The 13,658-nt window shown below is 53.4% G+C and overlaps 6 protein-coding genes across 6 annotated transcripts; 4 read left to right on the top strand and 2 right to left on the bottom strand.

The window, feature by feature from the left end:
- Positions 1 to 43: 43 nt before the first annotated feature.
- Positions 44 to 1,660, top strand: CGCS363_v009386 (NADH-ubiquinone oxidoreductase 40 kDa subunit; the record flags this gene model as incomplete). Its single annotated transcript, XM_036641235.1, has 10 exons — positions 44 to 171; positions 231 to 244; positions 295 to 357; positions 410 to 504; positions 563 to 654; positions 708 to 849; positions 901 to 1,059; positions 1,111 to 1,446; positions 1,501 to 1,595; positions 1,654 to 1,660. The coding sequence occupies 10 exons, from the start codon at positions 44 to 46 to the stop codon at positions 1,658 to 1,660; spliced, it is 1,131 nt and encodes a 376-aa protein (XP_036493798.1).
- Positions 1,661 to 1,985: 325 nt separating this feature from the next.
- Positions 1,986 to 3,049, top strand: EFM5 (Protein-lysine N-methyltransferase EFM5; the record flags this gene model as incomplete). Its single annotated transcript, XM_036641234.1, has 6 exons — positions 1,986 to 2,008; positions 2,116 to 2,284; positions 2,347 to 2,463; positions 2,521 to 2,638; positions 2,699 to 2,770; positions 2,823 to 3,049. 6 exons carry the CDS (start codon positions 1,986 to 1,988, stop codon positions 3,047 to 3,049), a joined length of 726 nt encoding a protein of 241 aa, XP_036493801.1.
- A 365-nt stretch (positions 3,050 to 3,414) lies between these two features.
- On the bottom strand, positions 3,415 to 5,300 carry ubp8 (putative ubiquitin carboxyl-terminal hydrolase 8; the record flags this gene model as incomplete). The annotated part of the gene is made up of 6 exons (XM_036641233.1): positions 3,415 to 3,551; positions 3,609 to 3,807; positions 3,863 to 4,638; positions 4,741 to 4,851; positions 4,906 to 5,142; positions 5,216 to 5,300. The coding sequence occupies 6 exons, from the start codon at positions 5,298 to 5,300 to the stop codon at positions 3,415 to 3,417; spliced, it is 1,545 nt and encodes a 514-aa protein (XP_036493800.1).
- A 1,235-nt stretch (positions 5,301 to 6,535) lies between these two features.
- Positions 6,536 to 7,393, top strand: nscB (Lactamase-like protein nscB; the record flags this gene model as incomplete). The annotated part of the gene is made up of 1 exon (XM_036641232.1): positions 6,536 to 7,393. One exon carries the CDS (start codon positions 6,536 to 6,538, stop codon positions 7,391 to 7,393), a length of 858 nt encoding a protein of 285 aa, XP_036493795.1.
- A 2,853-nt stretch (positions 7,394 to 10,246) lies between these two features.
- On the top strand, positions 10,247 to 12,328 carry CGCS363_v009382 (uncharacterized protein; the record flags this gene model as incomplete). The annotated part of the gene is made up of 6 exons (XM_036641231.1): positions 10,247 to 10,499; positions 10,554 to 11,230; positions 11,287 to 11,400; positions 11,462 to 11,653; positions 11,707 to 12,099; positions 12,158 to 12,328. The coding sequence occupies 6 exons, from the start codon at positions 10,247 to 10,249 to the stop codon at positions 12,326 to 12,328; spliced, it is 1,800 nt and encodes a 599-aa protein (XP_036493794.1).
- Positions 12,329 to 12,990: 662 nt separating this feature from the next.
- On the bottom strand, positions 12,991 to 13,308 carry RSA3 (Ribosome assembly protein 3; the record flags this gene model as incomplete). Its single annotated transcript, XM_036641230.1, has 1 exon — positions 12,991 to 13,308. The coding sequence occupies one exon, from the start codon at positions 13,306 to 13,308 to the stop codon at positions 12,991 to 12,993; it is 318 nt and encodes a 105-aa protein (XP_036493797.1).
- Positions 13,309 to 13,658: the final 350 nt, after the last annotated feature.

The raw sequence follows: 13,658 nt of genomic DNA, 5'->3' as shown, positions 1-13,658 counted from the left end.
GGGAGGCTATCGCACTCATTCATTGCCGCCTCGATATCCGACAATGGCCTCCTTTCCGACCGCCGTGCGGTCAACCCAGAAGGCTGCGCACAATGTCCTGAGAAGGCAGCCCATTTCTGATGTTGCCATCACCCGGACGGGCAAGCCTATCCTACGAACGCAGGGCGGAAGGTAGGCGGACGGTTCAATTGCGCGGGCAAAGAGTACTGCTGACACCATGTTCTTCCTAGACACTCCCTCGGCGGTATGCTTTCCTTCGCTCGACTCGGAAATTTATCTAAAAACGAATCACAGGACACACTGCGACGGTATTTGGCGCAACGGGCCAAGTTGGACGGTACATCGTGAACAGACTTGGTACGACGCGGATATCTTCGACGATGGCAACACATCTGACTCTCCAATATAGCCCGCCAGGGATGTACGGTCGTCATTCCCTTCCGTGAGGAGATGGCCAAGCGGCATCTCAAGGTCTCGGGTGATCTGGGCAGAGTCGTCTTCATTGTATGGTCTCCCTACAACAGAGGGGTTCATCGCGATCAATGGCTAAACATTACGTCAGGAGTACGATCTCCACAACACCCAGTCAATCGAAGAGAGCGTCAGACATTCGGATGTAGTTTACAACCTGGTCGGCCGAAACTATCCCACCAAGTAGGTTATCTGTATGCAGCGGCCCCGGGGACAATGGCTAAGAGCGCACGCAGGAACTTCTCGCTGGAGGATGTTCACGTTGAGGGAACCGAACGTATAGCTGAGGCTGTTGCCAAGTACGACGTGGATCGCTATATTCACATGTCGAGTCACAGCGCCAGCCTGGACTCCCCATCCGAGTTCTACCGCACCAAGGTTAGATACAGAATACTCAAGACAAAAGTGATGGTCTAACCAGTCCAATAGGCGCGCGGAGAGCAGGTCGCCCGCAGCATTTACCCCGAGACGACTATCGTGAGACCGGCACCCATCTTCGGCTTTGAAGACAACCTTCTCCTTAAGCTTGCCAGCGTTATGAACCTGTTCACTGCCAACAACATGCAGGAGAGATTCTGGCCCGTTCACGTACGTTTGAAACACGAATATTAGTTGAAACGCGGGCCCTGACACTTGTAGTCTATCGACGTAGGTCAGGCTCTCGAGCTGATGCTCTACGATGACAGCACCGCTGGCCAGACTTTCGAGCTGTACGGTCCCAAGAACTACTCCATGGCCGAAATTGCTGAGTATGTCGACCGCGAAATCTTCAAGAAGCGCCGACACATCAACGTTCCGAAGAAGGTCCTCCAGCCTGTTGCCGGGCTGTTGAACAAGTTCCTGTGGTGGGACGTCATGTCCGCCGACGAGATCGAGCGTGAGTTCATCGACCAGGAAATCGACGAGACAGCAAAGACGTTCAAGGACCTCGGCATTGAGCCCGGTGACATCGCCAAGTTCACCTACCACTACCTGGTAAGACCGCGTGTGAGGTTTATCTGGAGATGGCCGATACTAACTATGCTGCAGCAAGGATTCCGCAGCGGCAACTTCTACGACCTCCCCCCAGCAACAGAGAAGGAGAAGAAGGAGGAGCGCAAGTACCTGCACGTTCTTGACGACCAGTAAGCCTGGATCCCATTTACTGGGGAGGGATTGATTCTGGGCCAGCAAGTCGTTTAGAGTGTAAATATTAGTCAGCTAGACAAGTTGCAAAAGTCGAGGAATTCATGTACAGTCTGAATACGTCATTTAAGAGTGCAAGTCTAACTGCGGCCGCGAGATTGTACGTAGCGGTAATCGTCAAGTAAAGGTTTGCGGTGCCAGCTGATTCGTTGAGGTTGCTGTGCTGGGTTTTGACGCTCAAAATAGGGTCCCCCACCCTCTTTTTGCCGTTTACCTCGCGCTGCAATTACCAAAACCCAAGTGCTCACTTGATCCACCACATCGCTCTCGTCAACCGTCGAGCCGTACTGACCTGAAGAAGCGGATCCCTTACTGAACGTAGTCTCAACATGGACAGTGACGACGAGCCTCTGTAAGTCGTTTGTTAGAACCGTCGGAAATTTTCTCTCCAAACGCACCCCCACTAATCAAACGCCCCTCGAAAAACCATGGCAGAAACTGACTTACATCAATCAACAGCACCCTCTCTTCTCACGCTCTCGCGGCCCTGGCTGAGTTCAACGCCGAGAAAGATGCCCACCAGGAAAAGTTTGAGAAACTCAAGGCGCAAGCCGAGGCCAATGCTGCCGGCGGTGCTCCTCTATCCATGGAGGCTTTCACTGAAGACTGGAACGAGTCACAGTTTTGGGTACGAACCATTGAAGTCCTCATTTCACTCAGTGTCGTACGTGCTGACTTACCGGGGCGCAGTACTCCGACGAGACGGCAAACCTGATCGCCGGCCAGCTCCTAGAGGGTGCTGACGAGGGCATGACCATTGGCGTTGTGTCTGCGCCCAGCGTGTTTGTTGCGCTGCGGAACTTGCTAGTATGGTTATCAGGGACAGCAACCCTTTTGCAGGCGCGTAACTAAAGTTGGGAACAGAACGCGCGCGATCACACTCTGGGACGGCCTAAGGTTTTGCTCCTTGAGCACGACATGCGGTTCAACGTTTTCCCCGAGTTTGTATTTTACGATTTCCAGCAGCCGTTCAAGCTTCCAGGTGCGTCATTCTTGACCACAGATTTGTGAAAGAATAGTGTTTTGATACCCGATGCTCCAGTTGAGCTGAAGGGCGCGATTGATCGCATCGTTTGCGACCCGCCGTTTCTCAGCGAGGATTGCCAGACGAAAGGTACGAAATCCTAAACCGTTACTGAGCCTCCGAAGCGCTGACAATAGCGCAGCCGCCATGACGGTGCGGTGGATGATGAAGTCTAACTCCGCTTCCAAGGGACGAGTAGTTGTCTGCACAGGCGAGAGAATGGAGAGTCTTGTCAACAAGGTTTACAAGGCACTGGGCGTTACAACCACGACTTTTGAGCCCAAGCATAGCAGAGGTCTTAGCAACGAGTTTTACTGCTACGCCAACTTTGAGTGCAAAGACTGGAAGTGGAGGAATGAGGCTAGTTGAGGAAGTAGGAGGAGCACTTTTCTCTTGGCTTTGGACGAGCTCTTACTACAGAGACCAAACAGTTCCCCCCGACGTGAATTGAAATAGTAGTACACTTCGCTGGTTTCTCGCTGTTCTATACAAAGATGGCCTTTCCCCGGTCGCCAGGGTATGTGATGCCAATGCTTGCCATCCAATGCGTTTGATGTCTGCCAAAGACCCAAACCTAATGTTGATGCAAGACCGAGATTCTTTCCAACGCCGACAAAATGCTAGTCCTGACACCTTTCCCGTTTTTCCAGACTATCAACCCCTGCCTACGCTCCTTGTTATCGAAAGCTGTTTATCATGTGCTCGGCGTACCATGTGCTCTTTCCCGGTGGAGATTACGAGAGGGAGCGGATTATGTAGAAGAGTAGATAGGGTTGGGCACTAAGCACATCCGACTTCGACGCCATTTCGACCTTGTGGTCGTTGAACTTGAACCACTGGTCGCCCACCCGACAGTAGGACACGTAATGGCCTGGCAAAAGAAGTTAGTGCTGAACTGCATCTGCGTTGTTCTCCGGAAATTACTTACCGGTGTCGATTTCGCCGACATGGACGACAACACTGAGTAGGTCGTATGTGCAGGATCTGCCCAGCTCGTGCGCATCCTTGGCTTCCGTTCCTCTGCCTCGGCTCGTGTATGGCAGCATATTGAGCTGCAGTGGAAAGTTGACGACGGTGTCAATCTTTGACGGCGCCCTGTCGTGGCGACCTTGCTTGTACTCGAAGCGCTTTTCTACCAGGTTAGTGGCATGCAATGATGGCTCAAGCAAGAGCCGGACTGACCTTCAGCTGAATGGCAAGCACGTTGGGCAGACGCTTAATACTGGTATTTCTTCGTGCTTGCTGCATGCCGTTGCAATTGTGGCAGCGGTACTCGCACTTGTCATACTTGACGTACTCCTCGTCCAGACATTCTTGAAGTGTCAGGCTCGGGATCTTCTGGCCGCCCTTTTTCCTCTTATGAGCAAGGTTTTCGAGTCCCAAGCTGAGATCGAGGAAAGATTGCACGGCGTTCGTGACACCGCCGCAGTTTTGGCATGTCGTGGAGCTTTGAAGCTTGCCGTAGAATGTCTGGTGGATGATACAGTTGCAGGTATGCTCGCTACCCGTCTCCGGCTTCTTTCCATCCCCATTGCGTTCATGTAACTCCTCGGCTAGGAACTGGAAGAACTCGTGCGCGTCCTGTTCCTTGGTGGTTACAAGGTTTTCAAAAGCCTTTTTCTCCGAGATCCAGAATCCAGACAGGATGCTAGCCGCTGTAAAGCCATTGGTATTCTCAACTGCATAAAAGTCCTGGAACATATCGTCCATGGCACAGCTCAGGCAGTTTGTCAATTGGCAATCGTTGCTCTGGTGTCCATCACTCAGGTAGAAGTTCCGCAGCATGGGGTTGTGAAGGAAGCTCTGCAGCACGACGTTCTGATAGCAAGTGGCACCAGCGTTATATATGCCACGCAGGCCATTAGCCTTGCAGGAAGCGGTTGTCGTATTGGTGGAGATGTATAGGGGGTTGTCCTTGATGCTGTCGGAGAACATCTCATCATGCTTTCTCTTGCGGTCTGGCACTCGTCAGCACTCGTCTACATTGGCTGTCTCTCCTACTATCCATCCTAAAACAAGTGTTTGGGTATTCAACGTTCTCTTGTGGAGATTCAGCTTACTTGAAAAGGTTCCTGTGCCCATCTTGCGTACACGCAATTCCTCAAGAGTGGGGTCCCATACTAGGTCATCACATATTTGACAGTAAAGAGCCCCGCTGCGGGAATCAACATCTGACCAGGTCAGTAGGTGGCAAAGGAGCAGGGTAGGTAGAAAGGGGAACTAACAGAAGCGGTGCTGCTTCTTTGTGCCGTGCTTGAGACGATCGTCCTCGGTAACAATGGTTGAGCACTGCAGACAGAGGTAGTTGGATGTGAGGGAAGTAATCGCTTGTCCATCAGGATTCTTAGACGTCTGAGGCACAATTGGAGTTCCCTCAAAGATGTTCTTCAGTATCATCTTGTAGTGAAACACGGATGAGTTCATGACATCCTGTGACTGGGAGAACAGTTTTTGAACATGCTCTAGTATCGGTCAGCATTGTCTAGGATTTCACAGCAGCGCATCTGACTCCGAATGGAGAAAGGGTCTACGAACCGCAGCCAAAGACCGGTGTGCCTGGAACTGGCGACTTGACCTTAGCAGTCTTGGGGGACATTGGTGTTGTTGGTCGCGCAGACATGTTGTTTGTAGTCGACCACCCAGGTCCTCGGCGGATTTGAGCCTTTATTTTTTTTCTTGTTCTGCTCGCCGATAACAGTGATAGGGGTAGCTTGTCGTTAGAGAGTTGCGACAGCTATGAGAAAGTTGCCTTGTGATGGAGAGAAGAGTCTCAGAGTAGTAATGATGGGGGGGAGGGTGATCGGCAGCGCAGGTCGGAAGGCGACGACAACGGCAGGGAATCTGCGACGACACCAATTGTTAGCTTCAAGGATACGAATATAGAATGGAAAAGCCGTAGCAAACAGAAGACGCATTCACCTCCGTCAACGGCCAACCCAAGGCTACTATAGGCCTGCCGGGGATGGGCTGGCAGCAGTTAATCGTGCGATGAAGCTGCTCAAGACACTGGTTCAACGGCGCAAGCCAGGTGTTGCAGGCGGCAGCTCTGCTCGCGAGGCGCCGAGCCCAGGGAACCGCGTTCGAGACGGCGTGGCGACGGACGGAAGCAGTCGCGGTCTGCAGCAATCAGACAGCACCTGGGAATCGCCTGGACAGGACAGAAGGCGAGCAATTTGGGGGGTTTTGGACGATCCCTGGAAGATGCAAATGTCGAAGCTGGCGCCGCGTGCACAGACGAGAACACTTGCAGGCCGTCCTTTAGCCTTTTGCTCCTACCTTAGCAGAGACGGGCGCGAGAAGCACCTCAGCCAACAGCATTAATTCCACCTTATCGGCACCTGATCGGGGGGACCGTTTCTTATCGATAAGAATTGAGGTGACCTTATCCGCCTGCCGCCTCGCCCCTGAAGGCAGACATCACAAAGGTTGTTCCACTGGCGCCCAGGGAACTTTTTAGTGGGGGCGTAGCTGGGATCAGCCCCCAAGGGCCTGAAGGGGTGGTTGTCACTGGCAATGGAAACCGATGTGATGAGGTAATCCTGCGACTAGGCGTCCATGCCTACCTAAGGAGATAGGACGCCTTTCGTCTCAGCCAACCTCGGCATCTTGGCTGCAACCCCTCGATTGCGCCTTCACCCATCTGCACAGCGACTTGATTTGCCCATATGAAAACAATCCCATCGCAGATCATAGGGGTTCAAGAACACTTAAGACGACGGGACAACAATGCGGGGTCTGCTCCGAAGCGTACTCTCAAATTGCAACTCCAACGCCGGTCCGTGACTAAGACGACTGCACAGCTTCGCCCCTCCGAATCGCGAACATTTTGGCTCTGCTCACAGCCACAGCGTCAAAATGGCAACGAAGCTTGTCTCTCTTCCCGAGGTCGACCGCCTGAGTCCCCTCTGTATACGCATTCTGGGCGGCAACCCGGGAAAGTTCACACTACAAGGCACCAACACATATCTGCTCGGCCGGGGCAGCCGCCGTATCTTGATCGACACCGGCGAAGGCTTGCCGTCATGGATTGCTGCTGTCAAGTCCACTTTGGAGCAAGAAAAGGCGACCATTGAGACGGTTCTGATCACTCACTGGCACCGAGACCACCAGGGTGGTATTCAGCAGCTCTTGGAGATGTCGCCAAATTCCAAGATCTTCAAGAATCAGCCCGAGGAAGGCCAGTCGGACATTGCGGACGAGCAGAAGTTCGCCGTTGATGGGGTCAGCCTCACGGCTATCTTCACCCCCGGGCACACCGTGGATCACATGGCTTTCGTCTTGGAGGAAGAAGACGCCATGTTCACGGCAGACAACGTCTTGGGGCAGGGCACAGCCGTATTTGAGGACCTCGCCACATACCTCAATAGTCTGGAGAAGATGAGGCACCTATTCAAGGGCAGGGCGTACCCAGGCCACGGGCCAGTGATTGAGAACGGCGCATCCAAGATCATGGAGTATATTAACCATCGAAAGACCAGAGAGGAGCAGGTCATCCGAACGCTTCGATCCAAGAGAAATGTCGGTTCCGATGGAGGCCCGTCAGACGCTTGGACACCCATGGAGCTGGTCAAGGTTATTTATCGTGATGTTCCAGAGGAGCTGCATGTGCCTGCGTCCAGCGGAGTCATACAAATTCTTGAAAAACTCGAGAGGGAAGATAGGGTTTCACAGAGCGGCGATAGATGGACGTGGAGGGGACATTCGTCGTTGTAAAGTACCTACTATTACTTAGTCATGAAGTCCTAAGCAGTCCGACGGGCTTTGGCGGGGCTTCGGGGCCGAAGACGGGAACCCGCGACGGCGAGATGGCCTGTAAAAGGTCGGGTAGAGCGTGCGTACCTTACGACCGGAAAGATGAGGTAGCGAAGCGGGGAAACCGCGGGCTTGATCGCATCATGGTAGAGTCACAATCCGGACGTTTCCGCGACGGAGACGGAATATTCAAGTTAGAAGGCCCATAACTGTCAGTGTAAGTACCTAAGTCAGCAGGTTTTGTGTGTGCGTGTATAACGACTCTTCGCGCGGCCTTGTGAAAGGCTGGCGTGTTCTTAGATGCCGCCGAAGCAGTGCCACCAGACAGGCAGACAGACCAACAGACAGGGCATTCGGAAGGTTCGGACGACCCGGGCATCTTGTGGCGGGGCGGAACCTCAGTACCTCCACTACCTTACCGTACCTAAGGTAAGGTATCCGCACCTTAGGTACCTCACTCACACTTACCTTACACTACTGCGTACCTAGGTAGGTCACTACGGGATGACGTCCAGCGCGTGGCCAGCGAGGTTAATAGTGGGGCATCGCAGCGCTTGTGGACGGCAGCTTCAAGACGCGTGGGTAAGGTAGGTATGGTAGGTAGGTAGTTATGCAATCAGTTACCAGCGTGTACTCAGTACCTTACCTCGCTGTCGTGAGTCACAACACTTGAACTCCTTACGTTAGGTACTTGACGTCGCTCTCGGCGTGGTGATGTGGCGGTCGGTGTTGAGGTCAAAATCTCACCCACCATTCCTTCTTGCCCTGTTGGTGCTGTGGATGTGGCAGACGGACTAGGTAGCGGCAGGTTTTGGTCCTTGGGTTTGGCTCGGCGCTCAGCACATGTAGGCAATAGCAATAGGCATAGCCCTTCGTACACATTCTCCTCGCTTGCCGCGCAATATGGGCCGGTGCGAAATTTCCTGTGTAGAGTAGAGATGCAAGTCACAGCGGCCTGCGAACCCGTGATCGATGCGGGTCGGACTCCGACCTGAGTCCGGATTCCACGGGAGACAAAAAGAGAGTGCCGGTAAGGTTGGGTGGGGGCTATCCAGGGAGCGCGGGATCACGATTTTGATGGATGGATCGGACGCAGGGATTTCGCTCCGTGGTATGTCTCCATAAGGTACCTTACGCACGGCTATAAGTAAGCGAGTCGGTGAGAGAAAACGGAGGGGAACCGGATGTTGTATCTCAAAACGCCGGGTGTGGTCCATAATCCATTACGAGCGCCGAAGAGCGTGTCTGGAACGGACTTTATCTGCTGTCCTTTTTTCCTCCGTTGCTGCATATAAGGAGCCGTCTTGGCAAGTTTTCAGCTCCATCTTGGCTGAGCTTCATCTACGACAACCGATATCATGAACAAAGTACGTTTGACATGAACTGAGGCTGACTTGGCGCTTCCCGCATCAGCCGGTTTTCCGTTGATGATGATTATTAACGGCATTGCAGCGTCTAGGCATGAGCTCTCACATGGCTGACCTCTGCGCACTGCATCCCCCACCCCACTGCGACGAATAATAGTACATGGCTGACACAACGTCGTCTCCAAGGAGCTTGGTAGGGATGGCACCATGACACCCACGTTGCCTCGCGTCTCCCGCGTGACTCAAATGCAAGCCCGGTCTAATGTGGAGGGGCAGAAGAAGAATCTTTGCTCGCATGTCTGTTGTCTGGCGTGTTCGATGCCGTAGGTCTTTCTCGACATCTCCGCAGGTCTTTTCTGAAGTATCCAGACTTCCGGCCAAGGATCATCAGACAGACCATAAACGGTGCGGCAGGCGGCTCGTAGGGCTTGGCGATCCAACGATACCTAGCAGCCCCTACTGTGCCAAACCTGAATGCGCCGCACTGTCCTTGCGAATGCCCTCCTTTGCTACGCGAAATCGGCCTGTACACAGTCTAATGTCGTCACCACCGCCCTTCCACAATCACGAACACAGGGAAAATCAAAGCTCAGCCGGCACGCGGCTCGCAAAGATGCAGGGCTCCCCGCCGTAACCACACTCAGCTTAGCGTCTACATAGTAGTGAGCGGGCAGCAGGCATTAAGGCAGCCCATGCAGCAGCTCATCCCTGTCTGGTTCCCCCACTTGAGAGGAAAGACGAGGAAGAAGAAAGATTTTAGGATCCAGCTGGCACTTCACAATCACACCTCCACCGTTTCCGCGCCGGCCAGCACCCGTAACTCGGGTCGGTGGGTTATCGTTCGCCTAGGTAACTCAACCCCTAGTAACGCGGCGTCGTCTACTTTCTTCGCCGACGTCCACTGGATGCCTCCGGAACCCTCGGAGTCGGCCTTTGTACTTTGGTGCCATCGACTTACACACCAACATGGAACCCAGCCAGCCCTACTCGGCCTGACCTCACCTCTTCTTGAACGTGGACACCTCAATTTTGGCAGTCACTGCCTTCGCCGAGTACTGCCCAGAAGCTACCTAGCTACCTTGACGTACCTACTTTACCTCCTCATCTTGTCACGAGTACCGTCTCTGTAGCTTGCCCAAAAACCCGCCGCGAAATATGGACTTCTCTCGGCCTCCGCTCCGGCGCTGTTCTGTTCTTGCGTTTGTCGGCTCAATCCACATGCCGCAGAGTACTTGTATTGCGACTTCGCCCTTCCTGGATCCGTGAAGCTTTCCTTCTCCATCTCATCCCTCTCACTTCCACGTAAAGCTGTTCTCGGGAGCAAACCACGTGAGCCCCAGGTTGTTGAATACATCATACGGAATCCCGAGGTTCTATTTGCGCCTACTTAGAGCTGGCAGCAGCTCTACCATCTCTGGAGCGAAATCGACACTTTCCCTGCTCCCAAATGAAACAACCCATCGAGAAGCTCATCACACTAGTGGTCTTGGGCCTCGTGCCCTTGGTCTTTGCCCATGGTGCCCATGAAGACGGCGGAGACGGCACGTCCATGAATATGGATGTGCCCCACGGCGCCACAGAGGAACCCAAACCAAACGATAGCTACCCACCAACCTATTTCGCGCTCGCAGATCATGCCGGTGTCATGTACGCGCACATCGGGGCGATGGTGCTTGCCTGGGTCTTCATTCTGCCAGTTGGTGAGTCTGCCAAGGTAACGCCGAGAATGCGACGCCGACTAACATGCCCTGCAGCCGTCATGCTTTCAATCGCGCGCTCACGGTATACGCTGGCGCTCCAATTTGTCTTCCTTGCGGTGAATGCGCTTGGCGTAGTCCTGGCCACGGTCTACAACGCCAATACCCCCGATCTGTATCCTAACAACGCTCATCACAAGCTTGGCTGGCTGGTGACCTGGGCCGTGTCGGCGCAGGTCTTGATCGGGCTGCTAGGCAAGGTTGCCGGCGCTTCGAGTAGCCGGAATTTTGAAACATACAACAAGAACGAGTACCAGTCCTTCATTCCCGTTTCTACAGCCGCTATGGCTGAGCACCACCGCATGAATGGGTCGCCATTTGCCAACGAGTACCGACTGTCCAATGACAGCGGACAGGGCACCGAGCCTTGTACCGAGTCACTTCGAAGCCACTCCCGGTCTTCCTCTTCGAACGAAATCTCTCCGCGCATCTCTGATGTCCATCGCAAAGAATATGTTGAGGGTGACGACGAATTGGAGGACGGTCTATCCATGCCTATACCCACTGTCAGCCACGAGAACAAGGCCGGCTCGCTAATCGCGAAGGTGACGGGAAAGATCTCTTCCAGAGTGCGGAAAGGTCTGCTCTGCGTCTACAACTTTGTTGACAGGACCATCCTACCTCTGGGCTTCGCTACATTTTGCTTGGGCATTGTGACCTACGGGAGATTCTTCGTAAGTGCTGAAAAACACTACCGTGCACAAATCATGTAAATGCTGACTCGAAGCAGGAGGGCAATGGGATCTTTAGCGGTCTGGCGCATTGGATCAAGGGTGGAATTTTCTTCTGGCTTGGTTTGCTAACCCTCGGCCGGTGGAGCGGCAGTTTCGGCGAACTCGGATGGGTGAGTTGTGGCCCGTTTCCGGAGGCCATCGGCCCCGTTTTGCTGACTTGTGGTCCGACAGGCGTGGAACGTTCGGCCGAAACGAGCCGACGGCAAGTGGCGGCCCTCGGCGGAGTTTGTCGAGAGCGCCCTCATTTTCGTCTACGGCTCAACCAATATCTTTCTTGAGCATCTCGGAAACTGGGGAGGGGAATACAGCGCCCAGGACTTGGAGCACATTTCGATCACGGTCCTGTTCATTGGTGGTGGGTTGGTAAGTTTGGTAGTAGTCGCTTCGAGACGGGGTTTGCTAACACGCGATAACAGTTTGGCATGCTTATCGAGTCGAGCCGCATCCGCGATCTCTTGAATACATCCGTTGTCGATGTCGCTACAACCAATCTGGAGCAGACATATGACGACGAGGAGCGCGAAATCCTGCAGCCCCCGAAGCAATATGGAGTCTCCATCAACCCCATTCCGGCGCTCGTCATTCTCCTCCTGGGGATCATGATGAGCTCACACACCCAACACTCGATGATCTCAAGCATGGTGCACAAGCAGTGGGGCAACCTTTTGACGGGTGCTTCGTTTGCGCGAGGCTTCACTTACGTGATCATGTACCTGAAGCCTCCCAAGTCTGTTCTCCCGTCTCGGCCTCCAACGGAGCTCCTGGCCGCTTTTGGCTTGATCTCTGGGGGCATCATCTTCATGGCTAGTGTGAGTCGCCGTCTTCCGCAGTTGTTCCTCGCGATATTTTCTAACTAACGAAATCCAGGCTAGCGGCACGGTCGATGGAATGATCCATTATGAGCTTGATGCCATGTTCATGTATACTGTGACCATGGGACTGGTGGGTGTCCTGATGGCATGGGAGATCATCGTCCTTGCTATCAAGGGCTGGGCAGTGCGCAAAGAGGCCGGCAGGCAATTATACAGTCTCGCTTGAACGTCTTGCACCTACAACGGTATAGTGGTGGTGAAAATGATGATGGCAGTGTGGAGCGCTGCGCGACATTGCGACGGCGCAGTCATGGACGGGTGCGATAAACGACATTGATGCCCTGGTGTATGGTTTGATTTTGGTCCCTGATATCCAGAGATACCCCCTTGTACTTAGATGGTCAAGGTTGTTGGCATTTTAATGATGATGTATACACGATGCCGCATTTGATACCTTGGTTGCTCTCATGATTGTTATCAAGCTTCCTTCACATATGACGGTTTGTCCCTGGTCATGCCTTCGCCTGCCGATCTTGACGCGCTCTCAATACACTCATGGCTCCGTTCACCGCTTCCTTCTGAGCGCAACAACAATATCCTGTCCTGACCCCCTCTGGCGCCTTCAGCTGGCTCTAGTTGATGATGCAAGCGCGCCTGGCTGAAGCCTCTTGAAGTTGGACCGCCACCACTTTGTTGTAATGCTCTGGCCTAAGCTCGTCACGCAAATCTGAGAGCGATACTCATTGCTTGGTGTCATTCTCACGATGCCATGTTGGTGCGTGTGAGCAGGCGTTGGTGATGGGTCAAACGAGAACGCGTGACTTTCCTTCCCTTCATTAGGCGCGCTTCCCAATTTCTCGGCTAGAAATCTCCCTAGCCCTCCCATCTTCAACCCGAGGACTTCTTCCTCTTGCTCTTCTCCTTCTTGCTGCCTTTCGCCTTCTTTTTCTCAGGCTGCGCTCCCTCCATGTCGAGGTCCTCATCCTCAGCGACATCTGCAGCAGCAGTCACGGCAGCGGTGGGACGCATGACGCGCTGCTGGTCGGCAGCAGGGTACAGCGCGGTGCCTTGCTGCAGGGCGTGGATGAGGAAAGGCAGCGACTCGGCCTTGAAGTCGTCGGCCTCGCGGACCTTGTCGAGGTCTTCGGCGAACTCTTGTGTAGTGCGCTGCAGGTAGAAATTTGTGAATTCTTGGGAGACGGACATGATGACTGATGTTTCTGTATTGAATGGTAGAAGTATTCTGTTGACCTGGGATTTGAGGGTTTTTTTTTCATGGGCAGTTGATGAGGTTTAGTTTTGGTGACTTTGCAGTGAAGCTTACTTGCGATTTCTGGTAGGCGAAAGATTTGACATACAGTGTGAAATCACAGTGGTCTCGACTGTCCGAACCACTTCAGACTCTGAGAAGGTTCAACTGAACCAAATCAACTCAGCTCATTTCTCAAGCTTCATCCACGCAACATGGTGCCTGATGAATATGTTTTTTTTTTTTTTCCTGTTTAGCTTATTGTCTCAAGCCATCCGACGCCCAAAGCCGTCTCGTCGCCTCTCTA

This window comes from Colletotrichum siamense (assembly GCF_013390195.1).
Source record: "Colletotrichum siamense strain Cg363 chromosome Unknown KSG_Cg363_contig06, whole genome shotgun sequence".
NCBI classification, from domain to species: Eukaryota; Fungi; Ascomycota; class Sordariomycetes; order Glomerellales; family Glomerellaceae; genus Colletotrichum; species Colletotrichum siamense.
The sequence above is the reverse complement of the archived record's forward strand: the minus strand, read 5'-3'. Positions and strand labels throughout refer to the sequence as shown.